Source organism: Rattus norvegicus, chromosome 2, assembly GCF_036323735.1.
Source record: "Rattus norvegicus strain BN/NHsdMcwi chromosome 2, GRCr8, whole genome shotgun sequence".
Taxonomy (NCBI): domain Eukaryota; kingdom Metazoa; phylum Chordata; class Mammalia; order Rodentia; family Muridae; genus Rattus; species Rattus norvegicus.
This window is the reverse complement of record NC_086020.1, coordinates 213,582,070-213,600,336: the sequence shown is the minus strand read 5'-3', so window position 1 is coordinate 213,600,336 and position 18,267 is coordinate 213,582,070. Positions and strand designations below refer to the sequence as shown.

The following is an 18,267-nucleotide window of genomic DNA, read 5'->3' as shown; positions in this document are numbered from 1 at the left end:
GAGGGGCAGGAACAGAAGATTACATTAAAGCGAAAAGTTCCAAGAAATGAGGGAAGGAATTGGTTAATATTGGGGGAAACTATAAGTTATATATAGCAAAAGCAATACAGATATGTATATAGCATAATTACAAATTAGAATTAACATAAACGAAACCTAAGAATGGTTCATCATGGCCATAGACCAATATGTACATTAGCAGCTTCAGCAATAAAAAAGAAAAAAAGATTCGGATAGCAGGTCTAAGAAACAGGATTCAGGAAGGATGTGAGGAAGACCACGGATGCTAAGGTGCTCCCCTTGGTAAACTATGGAGCAGAGTGGAGGCCACAGTTGAAGAACAGCTAAAACCATCATTCAAGGACACGAGTTCATCCACATCTTTGAAGGCAAAGAACACGGTGGTCTAACAGAGATGGTGCTTTTCCACAGCACGGAAAACGGAAAAGGAAGTGACCATCAGAGTCTCGGGAACTGAATTTTAATAGTTTGCATTCATAAATCAGATAAAAACAACAGCTTTTTTTTTAAAAAAAAAAAAAAGGGGGGGTGTGGGGAGGCCGCCTTGATCTCTTTAGAGATGACACTCACCTGATTTCTTTTGTTCTCCAGCAGTGACGTTTCATAGAGCTGGGCGTTGTGAAGAACAATGCCACAAAATGCCAGATAGGCAGCAAAGTCCTGGAACAGAGACGAGAACGGCCAGGTTGGAACCGCCTGCAGCACCGTCTAGAAACACCTCAGAGACACGGAAGTACCCGTGATTGAAATAAACACAAAACACCGGAATGCAGGCGCTTGCTATGCACGGATGCAAGGTAAGCGTTAGGCAAGCGGCACAAGTAACCAATGGGACGGCCGAGCATTGGCTCTCATGTTATATGAGGGGGAAGGGGAGAGGAACGGAAGTGAGCATTGTGTGTGCGATCACGATTTCCCCTATAGAAGATGTGGTGGACATTGTCCATGACACTGATTCAATAACAAATACAGTTTATTATTGCAGCCAATGGAAACTCACGGGTTTAAGAGAACACTGGCTGTAACAAGTTAAGTGTTACTTAAGGCTGCAGGTATCAGTTTAAGTATGTCATCTTTTTAATATGGATCTGAATCCTTATTACTCTGCAACAGGGTGATGTGCCTCATGGTCAAGTTAGTGGTTAAAGCACTCTGCAAGATGGTACGATTTATCCATACCCATGGATGTATTTTGTCAAGATGTGATACAGCCTAAATATTTATTAAGAGCAGGTTTCTTCCAATGGACTATATAAATAGCAGACATAAAGTTTATCTAATAATCATGCTTTCCTATCAAGTGTTCAGGTGTAATTACTAGCATAGAAGTATGCTACTCAGACTTTAAAAGGCACTTCCTGTGGTCTGGATCAATTAAAACATGGGGGCTAGCATAGGTGTCATTACTGCCACATAGCAGAAACTCCAGTGATCGCCTTGTTTGAATGCCTTTCGAATTAAAAAGCAGCGACTAGTTTTTAGAGGAGCCAACATGTTAGCAATGGCTTGGAGCAGTGGAGATGCCGTGGGCTATGACAGATGTATAATACATATTTAATAGATAAGACTCATCAATCTCTGGAGAACGAAGGTGTAGGCAGACCTAGGGGAGACCAGGGATGGAATCTTGTCAATGTGAAATGTGGAATGTTTTTCTTAAGAGTTGGACGGGAACAGAGAGATAACACTGACCGCTGTTCTTTCCGAAGCTGAATTCCTATAACCCATCCTGTATTTACACCTTGGCACGCCTGTGTGAAGCTTACAAAGCTAGGGGATTTGCTTTACCAGCAGGAAAATGATCATTTTCGGCCAGTGCAGGGTGCAGGGTGCAGGGTGCAGGGCTTAGAGAAATCCTTTCTCCCCCTCGAGGATTTTTTTTGCAGCACTCATGGGAAGTACAGTGAGGACACTAGAGTACGGAGGACCCTCGGTGTGCACCCAGTTCAGGGGACAGCTGGCTGGTGGCTCCATGAGGGAAGAGCACAGGGTTGCCGATGACAGTCAAGCACCCTCAGGTCACACAACACTGCAGCCAGCTGAAGGCATCCTTCTAAAATTCACGCTGTTTTTACCTCTTTTCCTCTTAAAATATATTTTGAGAATTTCACAGATGAGTACTGTAGTTACATCTTTCCCTCCTACCCTTTCGCCTCTTCAACTTATGCACTTGCACGCATGCACACGCATGTACACACACACACACACACACACACACACACACACACACACCCCACATCATTTTTAACTTTACTTTTTTTCAAGCAACCGTTTCAGCAATGCCTTACTCCAGAGGTCATGTGCTATAGAGAGAACACGTCTCTCTGAGCTGGCATCGTGCCAGCCTCTGGTTCTGTTACCTTTTCATCTTTTTCAGTGAATGTCCCACCGTTTCCTGATTTCTTGTTGATGGCCTGAGCTACACCAACGACCTAGGATAAGAAGAAAAAAAATGACACATTATTTTTCCATTATCTTTAATCCCTCAAAGTGAACATGCTTATAAAACACAAAGCCAAAAGTTAAAACAAAACTCCTGAGTCCGGTCTTTTATTCTTAATAAGGATAGTAATATTCCTAATTTCCTAGAGCCCAAACTTCATTGGACTTTGGGATTTCATCTTATAACCAGATTAAGCTAGCGGGTAATTGTGTTTTAAGTAAATATTCTGCATAGTCTTCTAGTACCAAAAAAAAAAAAAAGGCAGAACAATCTTTTACGTTTCCAATAAAATATATAATTAAACAAACTTTTTACATTGATCTAGACTATTCCTAAAAGGCTAAGCGCTCATTCACTAAAAGTGAAGCAGGACCGAGCGGCCAGTTGCAGAGGAATGCAGGGAATCATTAGCGCACAAGAATTTCTCAGGCAGGAATGCGGCTCCACTTCTGAAACTCTGGCCTTAAAAATTATTTGACCTTCAAGAGAATTATTTTTGGGAAAAGAAGTTATTAAAAAAATAATAAACCCAAACAGGAATTAACAGGCGAAGTCTACTTTCACATAGGTCAGAAGGAATTTGAAAGATAAACTGTACTTAAGTTGGCCAAGCTAAACTTGGCCCGTAAGCCTTCAGCTTCACAAAAGGTTTAGAAAGACTTGAAGCTCCAGAGGCTGTTATTCTCGCTCAGTTCTAGCTTAAGGTTGAGGAATTACTTCAAGTCAGTAACAGCTTACGACTTGCTTCAGCTCCCTCTCGCTATGAATTCTACTGCTCCGTCCTTTCCCAATTTAGTCTCATCAAGATAAATTATTTCCCTCAAGTGCTCCTGCTTTAGGAAATGCAGCCCGAATTCCGTTTAGAAGAGTCCTCTTTCTTTGCTCAGTCTTTCTTTGCTAATTCTCTACCTACAAGAAAATGATACAAAGTCCTCCCTTGGGAGGGCAGATTGGGAAAGGGAAAGGTTCTCTCAACACTGATTTGTTACTTTCCTCTTTGTTTTCTCTCTTCTTCTTCTTTATTGAATCCTAAAAGAATAATATACTTTTTAATAAAAAGAGAATTACTCATTTATCCTAACTCTGTTTGTTGCCCTTGGTTGGACTCACCCTGACTTTTGCAGGCCTCTTGTAAACTTAAAGTCTTGAGATGCTCTAATCTAAGAACAAATGCTGGGGAAAGGTTTTGGCTCAGGTCAAGCATGTCTGTTCATAGCTAGATATTTTCACTTGAAATAGAACTGATGAGAACAACCCGAGGGGGCCGATGTAGCAATGCAAGTCTAACCTGATTTTAAACATTAGTTCATTTGTTATTAAATGAGTGCTAAACTGCCTACTAGAAAAACTCAAAGAATAACACATAGAATAAAAGGTTACCCAGAAAGAGTTCAGAGCTCAGTGGGCAGTGAATGACCCACGCAGAAGCAGTATACCTTGGGATGTGTTTTATGGTGCAGTTGCTCATATTGGGGGCACAGTAGTGGGACCCTTCTTAGAACACTTAATGTGTTCACTCAAAAACTCACTTACTTAAAAACTGACCCAAATCAAATCAGAGTAACCCATCAGTGGGCTACCATAAATCGACAGTGAGGTAAGTCAACATTAAAGTGTTAAAAGAAACAAAATCAGTTTTACGACTCTGAAATTAAGAGCTATAAAAGCCACATTGTGATTTAATGAGGTTGTTGAAGTCCCCTACGAGTGAAGCCAGCATAAAGACAGGCCATTTGGGTCTCTGAGTTCCCGGATTATGAACTTAAACCTGGTCAGTGGACTGTATAGTTGGTGCCCGGGCAATGACTGGGATAACCAGGGAGACCTACAAGAGAAGAAGGTGGGTGGGTCAGGGAACATCAATATCCAATAGAAAAGCAGACTCAAAATACTGCTGCCCCATGGATTTCCTGGGGTCTTCCATTTTAGAATCAGAACGCTTGGAACAAGGTTTCTTCGGCAGACTCATGAGGGTCCCTGGGGCTCTCCCTTTATTAAAATCTGTGCTCCAATTTTTCTCTCTCATTTCCTCGCCTCTTTCCTTATCCCCCTCCTCCATCTCTCTCTGGTTTCTTGACACAGTCTCTCTCACTCTGCATGCCGGGACATCTTTGATCTTGCAGCAACCCTCCTACCTCCACCTCTCATATGCTATGCTTGCCGGCATAAGCCTCCACAATTTTCCTTTGAACTTAAGTTTTAACTTACAGTTTTGACACTCAGAGATAGTTATTTATAAATAAGCATTATTTGTGACAATGAAATTTAAAGTTTTCTTTCTGGTTGAAAGAAAAATATCTTTGAAGCCATACTTTATCTGGATTGATCCTTCCTTCCTTCCCCTCTCTCTCTCTCTCTCTCTCTCTCTCTCTCTTTCTTTCTTTCTTTCTTTCTTTCTTCTTTAGATACTAGTGCCTGTGGCCCACTTCAGAAGGGTTAGCTTGAACAGTAAATTCACTGTTTATTCAGTGATTTGCATGATACCAAGGTGAGAATTTGAACCTGCTACCTGCATGGGGCACAGGCTTAAGCAGAGGGCAAGTTCCCTCATTGCTTGTCCTGACTGCTGATGGATGGAGATGAACTCAGCCCCTAGGTAGAACTTCACAGATGACACTTTTCAGAGTTCCCTTTAAGCCCACTGGCTCCCACCTGCTGCGTGGGCTCTCCTACAGTCCACAGATGCCACTCACCCACTTCACTCTCTCCACACAGAAGCTCAGACACTGGGAGCCCATTTGGCTTTTGGAAGCTCAGTTTCCTAACCTTGGATTCCCCACTTGGCTTCAGACATCCATTGGTCCCCCACCCCAATGCCATCTCCCCTTTAAACTCATTTGTACAGTTTAAACCTTGCTTTTTGTACCATTTGATCCCAGACTAGTTTGCAGAATGCTAGAATTTCTACATCAATTTTGTCTTCTTTGTGTCCCAGAATACCAACGATTTTCTATGTAATTGGACCCAAGAAGCCACAGGGAATCAGTTCCAGATTCCTACCATTCAGAGATGCTATCTTGGTAGTTGCTATATTGAACTATTCAAGGAATTACAAAAGAAAAGATATATATATATATATATATATTGAACAAGCAAATTTTTCTCAAATATATTTATCTGAAGTTAGATAAATTCATGGAGGCAGAACCCATCATCACAGAAGGCTGACTATATTTAATTCCTTCTAATGCTAAAGAGAAATATGTACTTAAGACAGTTTCATAGACTGAGTTATTCCAACAATAAATTGCTCATATTCTCTGGTAGCCTATGGCTTTTCTACTACTAATGTTGTAGACTTAGATGAGAAGTTTTCTGTTGTTGTTTCTGTTTTAGTTAGGAATGCTGAGTATAATATTTACATTAAAAAGTGGGCAAGTGAGAGCTGGAGAGATGGTTCGGCAGTTAAGAGCATCGGTTGCTCTTTCAGAAGACACATTTTTTGATCCCTAGCATCTAAGGGAAGCTCACAGCAATTTGTAACTCCAATCTCAAGAGATCCAACTCCCGCTTCGGAACTCTGAAGGCATTAGGCACACACACAGTACACACAGGCAGGCAAAATATCCATACACATAAAATACATTTAAAAAGGAACTAAGCAAGTAGCTACCCGTAGTAGCACATATCTGCACTCCCAGCACTAGGGAGGCTGAGGCAGGAGGTCTGCTAAGATTTCAAGACTGACTTGAGCTACACAGTGAGTTCCAGGTCTGCCAGGTTTATTAAAAAAAATCTCAAAAATAGAATGATAGATAGAGAGATAGATAGAGATAGATAGATAGATAGATAGAGAGAGAGAGAGAGAGAGAGAGAGAGAGAGAGAGAGAGATCAATCGAAACCAAACCAACCAAACATACACCAAGTATTTCTCTCAAGAAATTACCAGATCAGGAGGGAAAAATAAGTGTGTGTGTGTGTGTGTGTGTGTGTGTGTGTGTGTGTGTGTGTGTTCTACTTTCAGAAGGATGACATACTAAAATCACCATGGAATAAAGCAATAGGTTAAGAATAGACACTCGGGATTATAGCTCAGTGGTAGAATAGTTGTCTACCATGAACAAGGCTTTTGGTTCAGGCATCAGCATCATCAGGAACAAAAGAAAGAAAAGGTATGATGCTTGTCGAAAGTGACACAGAGTAAAAGACAAAAATACATCAGTGGTCTGAATTTCAACCGCCCAGAGCAACATCGGCGTCCTCCACCTTCCTTGTGCGTCTAGAAAAATCTTTCCCTGTAGTCTGCTGTGGATTGCCCTTTGAACAAATTGGCTCATTTTCTTAGGATCAAATAATTACTTTGTGGTTAGCTTTGTTGCTTAGTTTTTGATACAAAGTCTCTCCTTAACTACTATAGCTGAGGCTGTCCTGGAACTTACTATGTAGCCAAGGCCTTCAGGCTTCACATTTGAGAGTCAAAGCCACTGTGACTGTCAGAGTCATTATCGGGAAGCCCATGGGCGTGCTGCCTCCCTCCTGCCCTGTGCTATATTTTCAAGCAGAAAGGGGCCTCTATTTTCCTGGCAATCCCCAGCATCAACAGGGCTGGATGTTCTCTAGGAATGACTTGAGTTTCTGAGTGAGCAATATGGAATGCGAAAGCTGGTCATGTCAGGGACAACCCATCACTGTCACAGAGGGCAAACCCTTATTCAATAAGCAGCTAATCCCAGACATTTACTGAGGTCGCTTATCAGTCTCAATTTCAGTTTCCAGTGGAAGCTCCACATAACATCTGAAGACACGGGAGAAATGCGAGAGACTGCAAATCCTGACATCCCACCGCTGGCCACACACCTCAAGAAAACCACAACATAATGAAAAGACGACAACAGCAATACCCAATATTATCAACATGGGGAGAATTCACCCAAGTGTTCGTTTCAAAAATTCCACTTCCTCTGTAAATAAATGAGTGTCTTTGGGGCTGGGACATATCTTCCCAGTGCAAAGCGAGGAATATGCATATGTTAATTTTTCCCCAATAATAAGAGAAGAATGGTGCCGGCACTGGTTAATTTTCTTACAAATACCTGACAAGAAGTAAAACAAATGGACAAAGGTTATGGATGAGCTGTGATATGAAAATGTAAGCAAAATAAATCCTTTCCACCCCAGCTTGCTCTTGGTAATGGTGTTTCAGCCCAGCACCAGAAAACCTAACTAAGACACATCTCTTTCTCTTGAAATTGAGCCTGGAGGACCAATTCTCTCTTTATGGTAGAGAAGAAAGCAGGATTTTAGATGAAGTTTCAACATAATTCTTTTTCTGATGTAGATAGCATAGCTGGGTCTAAAAAGAAACATGAGTCACAGAAGCTGACAAAGGACTTCCCTGTGAAACTTCAGTTCTTAGCTGAAAACAGATGCTGGCACAGACATCTACTTAGAGTAGTAATTCCATTGATAATTACTGTAAAATGTGCAAAAAATATTGAACTCTATCTAAAGGTCTAATTTTGCAGCCTTGAGTCAAATATTACACAAAGAAATTGTTTCTTTTTATCCCCAACTGGTTCCAGTTCCTTAACACTCACCACTGAGGACTACATAAAACTCCTCAAAATTAAATTTATGAATGAAAATTTTCAAAGCAGTACCCTCCAAGAAGCATCAGAATGGTTAGAGAATGTACCAGTGAAGTTGAGCCTTCTGCTGAATGAAGGGTAACATGAACCAAATTTTCTAAGCTCTCTCAATGAGGTCTCATTTGAGAGATAGAGCACGCTGCCGATGGCATCCTCAAGTATGAACTGTCGATGCACTTTCTTTTCGCTCTGGGTCCGTGATGTAGATACAAAGATTTCACCAATTAGACTCTCCTTCATCTGCTATTCTTAGGAAACGTCCCTGCCCCCCTTGGGAAAGTGGTTACCTTCTTCTCTGACAGTCCACTTGTTTATTATCTAAGTGCTAATGTGGAAAAGGGAAGGTTCTTCAGCATCCCAGCATCCAGTCCAGAACAAACAGAAAGTGCTCCCAGCAAGTCTACTTCGTTTCTAAAACAAACCTACAAGAAGGAGCACTGCAGGGGAGAAAGCCCAGGGAACAATTGTTTCTAAAAGCTGGCCAGCTCTGTGAGACTAAAATAGACCCAGACCAACTGACGGTCCATTAATAAACTTTGCCGAGTTTTGTAATTATACTTCCCTTGGAATTGAAGGATTATAGGCATATAAATCTAACGTTTTATTTTTACGGACGGAATCTTCCTGTCAAATCTGAGAATTCCTCCTCGGTTACGACGGGCTTTGATTACCTGTTCTTCAGTCTCTACCTTGGTGCTGGAGAAAGCACTGAGGAGGATCATGGGAGCAGGTGTTTCCTCCTGAAAGGCTGGAGGCAAACACACAGAGGAATACAGCAGCCGGTTCTCGCCTTGCACTGCAAAGCCTCAGCTCCTTGATCCAGCATTTCAGGGGAAGGCTGGATCCATTTAACATCCATCTCCTACAGAATTGCCCCTGGGGCACAAGCCCTCTCACTTCGAATGGAAAAATTAAAAGCATGTATTTTGCTTGCTTCTTTAAAAAATGTATCTTTGTTGTTGTTGTTGTTGTTCTTTGCTTTTTTGAGACAAGGTCTCTCTTTGTAACCCAGACTACTCTTGAATTGATAACCCACATCTCCACTTTTGTAACGCCAGACTTATTTATTTTCCTATTTATTTTCATCTCTCTTTTGTTTAGATCTGTATCTATGTATATCAATAATTCAACTATCACTTGTCAAATAAGACTCGGTGTTACAGAAAACAAGTGAGAATATTTTTAAATGGTCAAACATAGGCCATAAAAAGCTTAAACTCCACAACACATTTACTTTTGCATGACGTGGTTTTTTTCGTGCCTTCTTGTGTGACTTGGGTGTGAGTTAAATGGCTTTAATCCATCAAAGTATTTATCTCTCAGGAATCTAGTTAGAAACTGGCAGATGCTCTCTTCAGCACTGCACTATTTGGTAACGTCCTGCCTTCTGTTTCCTACTCACCCCTCCCTAGGTGATCACAGAGAAAGCAGCAGGAAGTTCCTAGTGATGAATCCCTGCATGGGAGTATGTAGGTTTGGTCCCTATACAAGCGAGGGAACACTCAGTTCTAGTACTGTTACAAGGAACAATACTTTGGGGAAGGACAGTGTTTCAGAAAGAGGCCATCTGGTCCAGTGGCAGCTGAATTCTCTGTACTCCTTTACTAAACATAAGAGAATTCTGTCTGCTTACATAAATAACTGATGCAAGTGACTAAAATAAGAACTGTCTCGAGTGCCTTTGCCCGAAAAATCCAGAATTAAGTCTGAATGAAATTTAATAGCAGGTCTGAAAAGCACACTTGCATTTTTTCTTCCAGTTTGCTTTGTAGGCATACCATGGGGCATGCTGGCCCAGCTTAGTGCAAGAACCCTCTTGGAGCTCTTTCGTCTATAGTAAAACCTTGCCTCTGGAGTCTTCTTACGGTACTAGAGAATGTGTCTCTGCCCCTTCCTTCCTTCCTTGTCTCATATTTTGAGAGAAGCTTTGTGTTAAGTGACTTAGGCCCTAACATTGAATGGTCATCAGAAGACCCTCAGGTCCCCTGGCTGTGCCCACAACACAGCATCAGGGTCCCCTCCATCCCTTCCCATTCAAAGCCACAGAAATTCAAGAGGGAAAGACAGTGCAGCTGTCATCCATGGTGGAATGTCGGTGATTCTTTCCCGGATTGTGACTGCACAGTCCAAAGGTGTGTTTGTGGGTGTTGGTTTGAAGTTCCTAGTTATGTGACCAAGACCCCTAAATGTGGACCATTTAGTTTCCTGATCTGTTATGAGGGCATAAAATGTATGCTTCCGAGGGTGTTATGAAAATGACAGACGCCAAGAACAATTCCCACAGTATTTACTCCAGAAATACCACACATGGCAACTGCCTTCCCGGTAAGCAATAGGTGACTACCTCCCATGTCTCATTTCACACTGCTTAGTCACTCTGGACAGATCTTCTCTCTTTTGATTGACTTTTGTCCTTTGGCCATTCATTTGCCTCTGACTAATAGCTCTTTGACCTTTCTGAAAAAAGACTTCTGTAGCTTCCTCAAGCTTCTCTAGTCTCCCCACCCTCCGCCTATCAACCCCTATCTTAAGAAGGAACAGAGAGAAGAGGGAGAATTATAAAACCTTACTCTCTGTATGAGTAGCCATGACCCGGGCTTCCAAAATGACACCACTATATCCATTACATCAATGGATTATAATGTAATATTATGTGTTAAAATATTATTATATATTATAATGTAACATTATTGAAGAAAACTAACTCCTGAAAAATTTAATTTGCTAAAATATCTCACAAGAACAAGAGGCTAGGCTGGCAAGATGGCTCTGCAAGTGAAAATGCTTGTCTCCAGCCCTAAAGACATGAGTTTGATTCCTGGGACCCACGTGGCAGAAGGAGAGAAACAACTCTTAAAACTCTGACCTTCCCATCTCCATGCATGTTTGTGTGTGTACACAAAGATAAATAAATAAGCAAATACATAATAAGAGGCAGTACTCAGCATTTAGTGAATCCTAAATCTTGCGGGGTGTCCTGGCTTGTGTCAGAACACAGACTTCAGTGTGTCACACCCAACTCCCCCAGCCACACAAATGCCAGGAGTATTTCCCCTGAAAAATCAGTCACTAAAAAGTATAAAATATTTTATAAACAAGAGAGAAACAGCAATTCAATAATAATAGCTCTTTTAGGTTCTCTGGTAAGTAACAAGAGTGGGAGATAGCCTAATAGGAAAAAGAAGGCAAATCCACTCTGCCTCAATTATGAGGGAATAAAAGACTAGAAGGCCATGTTTTTTTAAGTTGACAGTTACTTAAGGGATGATAAACAGAGCATCCAAGCCCAGGCTATGCCACTGTCATCGGGCCCAGCCTGCTGATTACGAGATGGCTAGTAGCTGCCTTGGGCTCCCCTCGTTCCTTCTCTTACAAGTTCCATTATTGCTACTCATTCGTGTGATTTCAAAAAGCACTAGACGGTATTTACGGACCATTTCCACAGTGTCACAATGCATGTCTAGCCCTCTGTCTGTGGGAACACAGCTTTGGGACTCGGTCTTCTATCGCCCCCCACTTTGCAGAGAAGGAAAGTGAAGTTCAAATGGATTAACCCTGCTTAGTCATATAGGAAGCAGTAAGATGACAATCAAGCTCAGAGCAAACAATCTTTACACTTATTCCAAAAGGCTCACTGTGCCCAACTGTAAGTTTTCATTTAAGAAAATTCAAGAGACTTCCGGTAAGTTAGCAGTCAAGAGGTTATCTCTGCCTGATATGATAAAGGAGAGGAGTAATAACAACACAATTTTTTACACTGTTCCAAAGACAGAGAAGAGCTTTGGAAAGTCACAATGGCGATGACAGAAACGTGTGGAGGAAAAGATTGGCAACTCCACCGGGAGGAAATAAACCATGTTAGACAGCCCCAGCCAGCCTTCCTGACAGTGGAAGGAGCAGAAGCCTCAACCCAAAGGTGAGTAGAGCCAGGCAGTCCTGCTCTCAGGACAGGCCACAGCTTCACAAACCCCAAACCAGTTGTGGATTTTGGTCAAAGAGTGATTCCTCATGCAGAAGGTCAGGACTAGAGAAGGCCAGCAATATCCATTCGGCCACCGCATACGATTCAGAGGGCAGTGGCCAGGCACACCCTAAAAAAGAACCTACCATTTAAAACTTAGCTACCCTAAGGGCCTGACAACGAGGAATAACCACAGGTCTGAGAGCTTTAATTTAACCCAAAATAGTCCAAAATGAGAAGCCCTCTAGGAAGCAATGATGAGGAAGAGGGAGACTAGACACTGACAGGAGAAAAAAGTCCAGCTAGCAGGAGGCTTGCCTCAGGAAGTGAAGTGTGTAGACAAAGGTAGTCCTGACACAGCTCATGGGAGATGGGTGTCTCTCTAACTGAGGCCAACAAGTTAATCAATCTGCATATACCTATTTCCCCTCAATGCAGTGGAATATGAAAACTGTAAACCTCCAGGAGTCTTCTTGACATTCACAGTTACGTTCCTCCAGTAGAATGACAAAGAATTTGGTCTCAAAAACATAAACCTTAGTACTATGGTTGTTTCCCAATTCATTCTGGAAGCCTAACTAGCAGTGCAGAGCTGGGGGATGCTCAGGAGGGTAGGAGAGTTGGCCCAGCCCACAGACTGAAAATTTAAATGTGCCCTGTGAGAGGAAAAGAAGGGATGTGTGATGATGTCACGGGTGAGGCAGGTACAAGATAGAAGGAGGTCTGTTATTGGACGAGAAGGAAGGATGGGCAGGAGAAAAGTTTGAAGGAAGAGGAGCAGACTGGAATGGAAAGGAGGTAGAGACAGGAGGGACAAGGAGAGAAGCCATAGCAGGACAATATGGCGGCTGATGTTAAGATTCCATGCTGTACCTTTACAGGTTGCTACGAATGTTTTTAAGGGATGGATGTGTATTGGGCTTTGTATGTTTAGGTAGGCAATTATATCTTATCAATTGGGCCAAAGGTTATTATGTTGTGTGTTCTTCCATGTGTAGATTTAAGTGTAAGAAAGTGTGCAGTGGCTGGTCTGGGCTGCCACAGAGTTGGGATATGTGTTTCTGGCATGGAAACCTGCCTTGGGAACTAGATAGGTAGAGAGACTGCTGCCAGGCTCAGAGAGAGGCCTTCGGCAGTGTGATATGGGATGGAGCAGAGCAGGTGAGACGCTTTGCTGACTGAGAATTAAGATATCCAGCAGATATCTTGGGGCACTGCAGTGCCAGACCGAGTGGGGATAAAAGACAACCTAGTGGGGGATAAAGACAGCTTTTTTATTTTTTATATTTTTACAACAACAAAGGGATGCTATTAAAAATGAAGACAGCTGTGGTTGACATTAGACCCTTGTTGGATATGAATTCAATATGAGGATAAACCATAGGAAAGGCATGAGTTTATACTCCACTGTCTCAGTGCCCATGCAGACAATTCTCTGCTATGCAGTTGAGGCTAAGACAGGCACAGAGTTTATAGAAACCTACAGTGGCTTTTGAATTCTCTGAGGATCTTGCGGTAGTTAGAATCAGAAATGTCTCCCATAGGCTCAGCTATTTGAACATTCAGTCCCTAATTGGTAGTGTTATTTGTGGAGGATCCGGGAAGGTTAAGTACGTCAGTAGAGACAGTCACTGAGAGGTGAAAGCTTTGCCCCACTTCCACTCTCTCTGCTTTGTGCTTGAGTGTGAAGATGTGATTCTTTAGCTTCCTACTCTGGTGGAAAACTGCCATGCCTTTCTTATCATTGTAGACTGACTCTCCCGGTAACACAAACCAAGATAAAACTTCTTCCTTATGTTGTCCTTGGTCAAGATGTTTTATCATAGCAACAGAAAAACAGTTAATACAGACATTCCATAGTACTTGGGTTAAAGGTTAATTTTATACATCCTCCTCTTTTAGTGAGCCCAGGCAACAGGTATAACCATTTCTGAGTATGTCTGTGAGGATGTCTCAAGAAGGAATAGCACCTAAATCAACAGACTCATGAAGAAGAGTCTCGATCCACCAGTGACAGTGGGCACTGTCCAATCCACTCAGGATCTAGGTAGACCAGAACTCTAGGACCTAAGGCATTTGGATTTGGTCTTACACAGCAGCCCCCAAGGTTTTTAAGCCTTAATTACACCACCCACTAAAATAGTTCTCTGGGTTAATGAAGGAAGATGATGACCTTCAGGTATATTGGCCAACTCCCATAATAAATCTCAGCTGAATTTATAAGCATTCTATTGACTCTCTTTATCTAGAAAACCATGACTCACCCAACTTGTGATCTTTCAGAATCCCCTGGTTGACGATAATGTGAATTCAGATTTGAGAATGTGCAATTCAAACATTTGGTTTAATTGACAACTTACTATTTTTTTCCATAGGAGTATAAAATAAAGAGGAAACTGAGTACTATCAAAACCTAGGTAAAATATAAAATATTTTCACTTACCTGATATAATTTTATATCTGAACCTAGGTCATTGAAACTAGCTACAATTCCTGTTTCCCAAAATTGCAATATAAATCCAAAGAAATTGACTAATAATGATAGCAACCGGAGGACCATTTCTGAAATAAGCATTATTTAGGCAATAACATACAATGTTAAAGTCCATTAGAATCATACCATAATGACATGTATAAGATAGAATAAGACACTCCAACTGCAGAGGACAGATAGGAAATAAAATGTACACAATTTATTTCCCAATAGCCATGGGAAAGTCTCTAATTAGCATTCAACATTATAACTACAGTTAAAAAATCTCAAACAGAATATGAAGTATTTATATATTCAAATTAAACAATGTGTCAGTATAGTATTACTTCATACATGTCAGAGCAAAAAAGATGTTTTTCAAAATAAAAAATATTTCTAAATGACCCTTTATATAAAATGAAAAATTGGCTTACCTCTTCCCTGTGGTTCTTAATTGGCATACAAAGGATACTTTGTGTCTTGTAGCCTGTAATTTGGTCAACTTCTGCATTGAACCGGGGATCCTGGGAAGGAAAGAGAAATTCAATTTATTGGTTGGCCTGTACAAAGATTGATTTGATTTTTCTTGTGCATTAGATTAGAGAAATCTAACCTTTGACTTACCTTGTTACTATTGAGTAATGATTTTATCATTGTGAAAGGCAATAAATCATGTAAGCCCATAGCATCTGACAGAGATGAGTTTCAGGGTTACTTTGGGGGGTCCCAGTATTTATGAAAACTAAGCACTCCAAACCCAAAACAAGATTTTAAAAATAATTAAAACATAAATGACATACAAAATATTTAGAAAGTTTTATGGTTGAGGAAAAGTAGCCTCTTTGACTGTCTGACAAAAATTATTTGTCCCCATCTGTCTTCTGCCAGTGCCAGTGTCACTCACAGAAAAGCAGCCCTGTTCTAAAACCTTCCCAATAAATGGCTTAATGTCTGTTGTAAAGATTGTTCTACACGTCCACCCTGTCCTTCTGAAGCAGGAGAATAAGATATGGAAACTATGGAGATGGAAAAGAAGAAGAGCCTCATCCTACAGTCTGGCAGCCAAGTGAACATTTCCAATTTTAGCACAAATGACATTTTCCATAAAAGTTGCTGGAATAGAATTAATATTCATTTCATATACATCTGTCTTAAGTTAAAGCAATGATGACCTAGGACTGAATTTAGGTAAGGCCTCAAACCTTTTCCCCAGGATATGAAATCTGTTAACTTTGCTTATACTAAAGATACATTCCTATGTGCCTGTAGATTAGATTCTCACCTTATCAGCTGAATCCTGAAGCTGCCCAGGACCCACTCAGTGACCTCATTGAGGGTCCTTGGCAACTCTTTAAAGATAGTAATTTCAAGCCCCACCCCAATCCTTTCTGTGACTGTTTAAAACACAAATGAGCCCAACTCTTCTTTGAGTGATCCATGCCCACTCTTGAGCATGTCTTAGTTTCTTCTGAGTGCCTCTATTTCTCTTAACCCATATACTGAAGCTCACTTACAGATTGCTTTCTTAAATCTCAACACTGCTTCATTAAGGGGTTAGTCCTAAAATCCTTTTCTGCATCAAAGTCACTGATCTTTGTTGGTTTTAAAGTCTAAGGGAAGTCTTCAGGGTGGGGAGGTTCTCGGCAGGGAGAAATGGATCCTCCCTTGACCCTCCAAAGTGCTGATGCTTCTCTATTGGGTGATAGGAAGGATTTTGTTTGTTCCTGAATCTCATTGCAATTAAAAACTGCTTTTAATTGTATGAGTGTGTAAGTATGTGTGTGCATTTGCATGTGTGTATGTGTAAGTATGTATGTGTAAGTGTGTGTAACTGTGTGTGTGTAAGCGTGTGTGTGTGTGTGTGTGCGCGCGAGCACACTTGCATGTGTGTGTACGTGCACAGTTGTAAACTCTCTGCTCTGGTTGATAGGAACTGAACAAACCCCAGTCTTCTGCGTGTGCAGCAGGTGGCGAGCTATCTCTCCAGCCCCATCTTTACTTGTTCTTTTTTAAAACACAGGGAGGCAGATCTAAGAATCACAAAGGATATGTAAAAAAGTGTAAAAGTTCTAAATGTAGGTCAAATTAAGGCAGTTTCCCATCATCCTTTATATTAGCAAGATCTATAACTGAGCTATGAAGTCTGTAAAAGTTTTTAAAAGCTCTCTCATCCGTCATCCAAGTATTCTTCATACCTGGTAGCTATCAATAATTGGGAGAATTCATTGTGTACATGTACCGCATTTTCTGTATCCATTCCTCTGTTGAAGGGCATCTGGGTTCTTTCCAGCTTCTGGCTATTATAAATAAGGCTGCTATGAACATAGTGGAACATGTGTCTTTGTTATATGTTGGAGCATCTTTTGGGTATATGCCCAGGAGAGGTATAGCTGGGTCCTCAGGTAGTTCAATGTCCAATTTTCTGAGGAACCTCCAGATGAGTTTCCAGAGTGGTTGTACCAGTCTGCAATCCCACCAACAATGGAGGAGTGTTCCTCTTTCTCCACATCCTCGCCAGCATCTGCTGTCACCTGAGTTTTTGATCTTAGCCATTCTGACTGGTGTGAGGTGGAATCTCAGGGTTGTTTTGATTTGCATTTCCCTGATGACTAAAGATGTTGAACATTTCTTTAGGTGCTTTTCAGCCATTTAGTATTCTTCAGTTGAGAATTCTATATTTAGCTCTGTACCCCATTTTTAATAGGATTATTTGATTATCTAGAGTCTAACTTCTTGAGTTCTTTGTATATATTAGCTACTAAAAACAATGACTACATGAAATTCTTAAGCAAATGGATGGAAATAGACAATATTATCCTGAGTGAGTTAACTCAGTCACAAAAGAACACAAATAGTAGCCACTCACTGAGAAGTGGACATTAGCCCAAAAGTTTGGAATATCTAAGAAAAAAATCACAGATCATATGAAGCCCAAGAAGAAGAAAGACCAAAATGTGGACGCTCCAGTCCTTCTTAGAAGAGAGAACAAAATACTCATGGGAGGAAATACAGGGACAAAGAGTGAAGCAGGGACTGAAGAAAAGGTCATGCGGAGACTGCCCAACTTGGGGATCCATCCCATATGCTGCCACCAAACCCAGTCACTATTGCTGATTTCAAGAAGTGCTTGCTGACAGGAGCCAGATATGGGTGTCTCCTGAGAGGCTCTGTCACAGTCCTACTGATACAGATGAGGATGGTTGCAGCTAACCATTGGACTGAACAAGGGGACCCCAATGGAGGAGTTAGAGAAAAGACTGAAGAAGCTGAAGGGGTTTGCGACACTATAAGAAGAACAACAATATCATCCAACCAGACCACACCATAGCTCCCAGGGACTAAACCACCAACCAATGAGTGAGTACACATGGAGGGACCCATGGCTCCAGCCACATATGTGGCAGAGGATGGCATTGCCCAGCATCAATGGGAGGAGAGCCCTTGGTCTTGTGAAGACTCATTTCCCCCAATGTAGGGTAATGTCAGGGTGTTGAGGTTGGAGTGGGTGGGTGGGAATGGGAGCGCCCTCACAGAAGCAGGGGGAGGGGGTATGGGAGAGGAGGAAAGGGGGATGACATTTGAAAAGTAAATACATAAAATATCCAAGAAAAATAAAATTATAATAAAAAGATACTAATTGGGAGAATCATAATGAATGACACTATTGTTATCAGATGTGGTCATTTGTACCATTGTAATCCCCAATCTCAGAAAAGAAAGGTCATGTCTAAACATGGATGGTCAGGTTAGAATGGAAACACTCCCTCTAAATGGTCCGAC

At 41.4% G+C, this 18,267-nt stretch overlaps 1 protein-coding gene across 2 annotated transcripts in view; it reads right to left on the bottom strand.

Moving 5' to 3' along the window:
• Pde5a (phosphodiesterase 5A) overlaps nt 1–18,267 on the bottom strand; it is a 144,817-nt gene that overhangs the window by 87,302 nt on the left and 39,248 nt on the right. For both annotated transcript variants that reach the window (XM_006233260.5, NM_133584.1), the window contains 3 exon segments: nt 14,922–15,011; nt 2,382–2,453; nt 592–681 (listed from right to left, as the gene is read on the bottom strand). In XM_006233260.5, the coding sequence (XP_006233322.1) occupies nt 592–681; nt 2,382–2,453; nt 14,922–15,011 (252 nt within the window).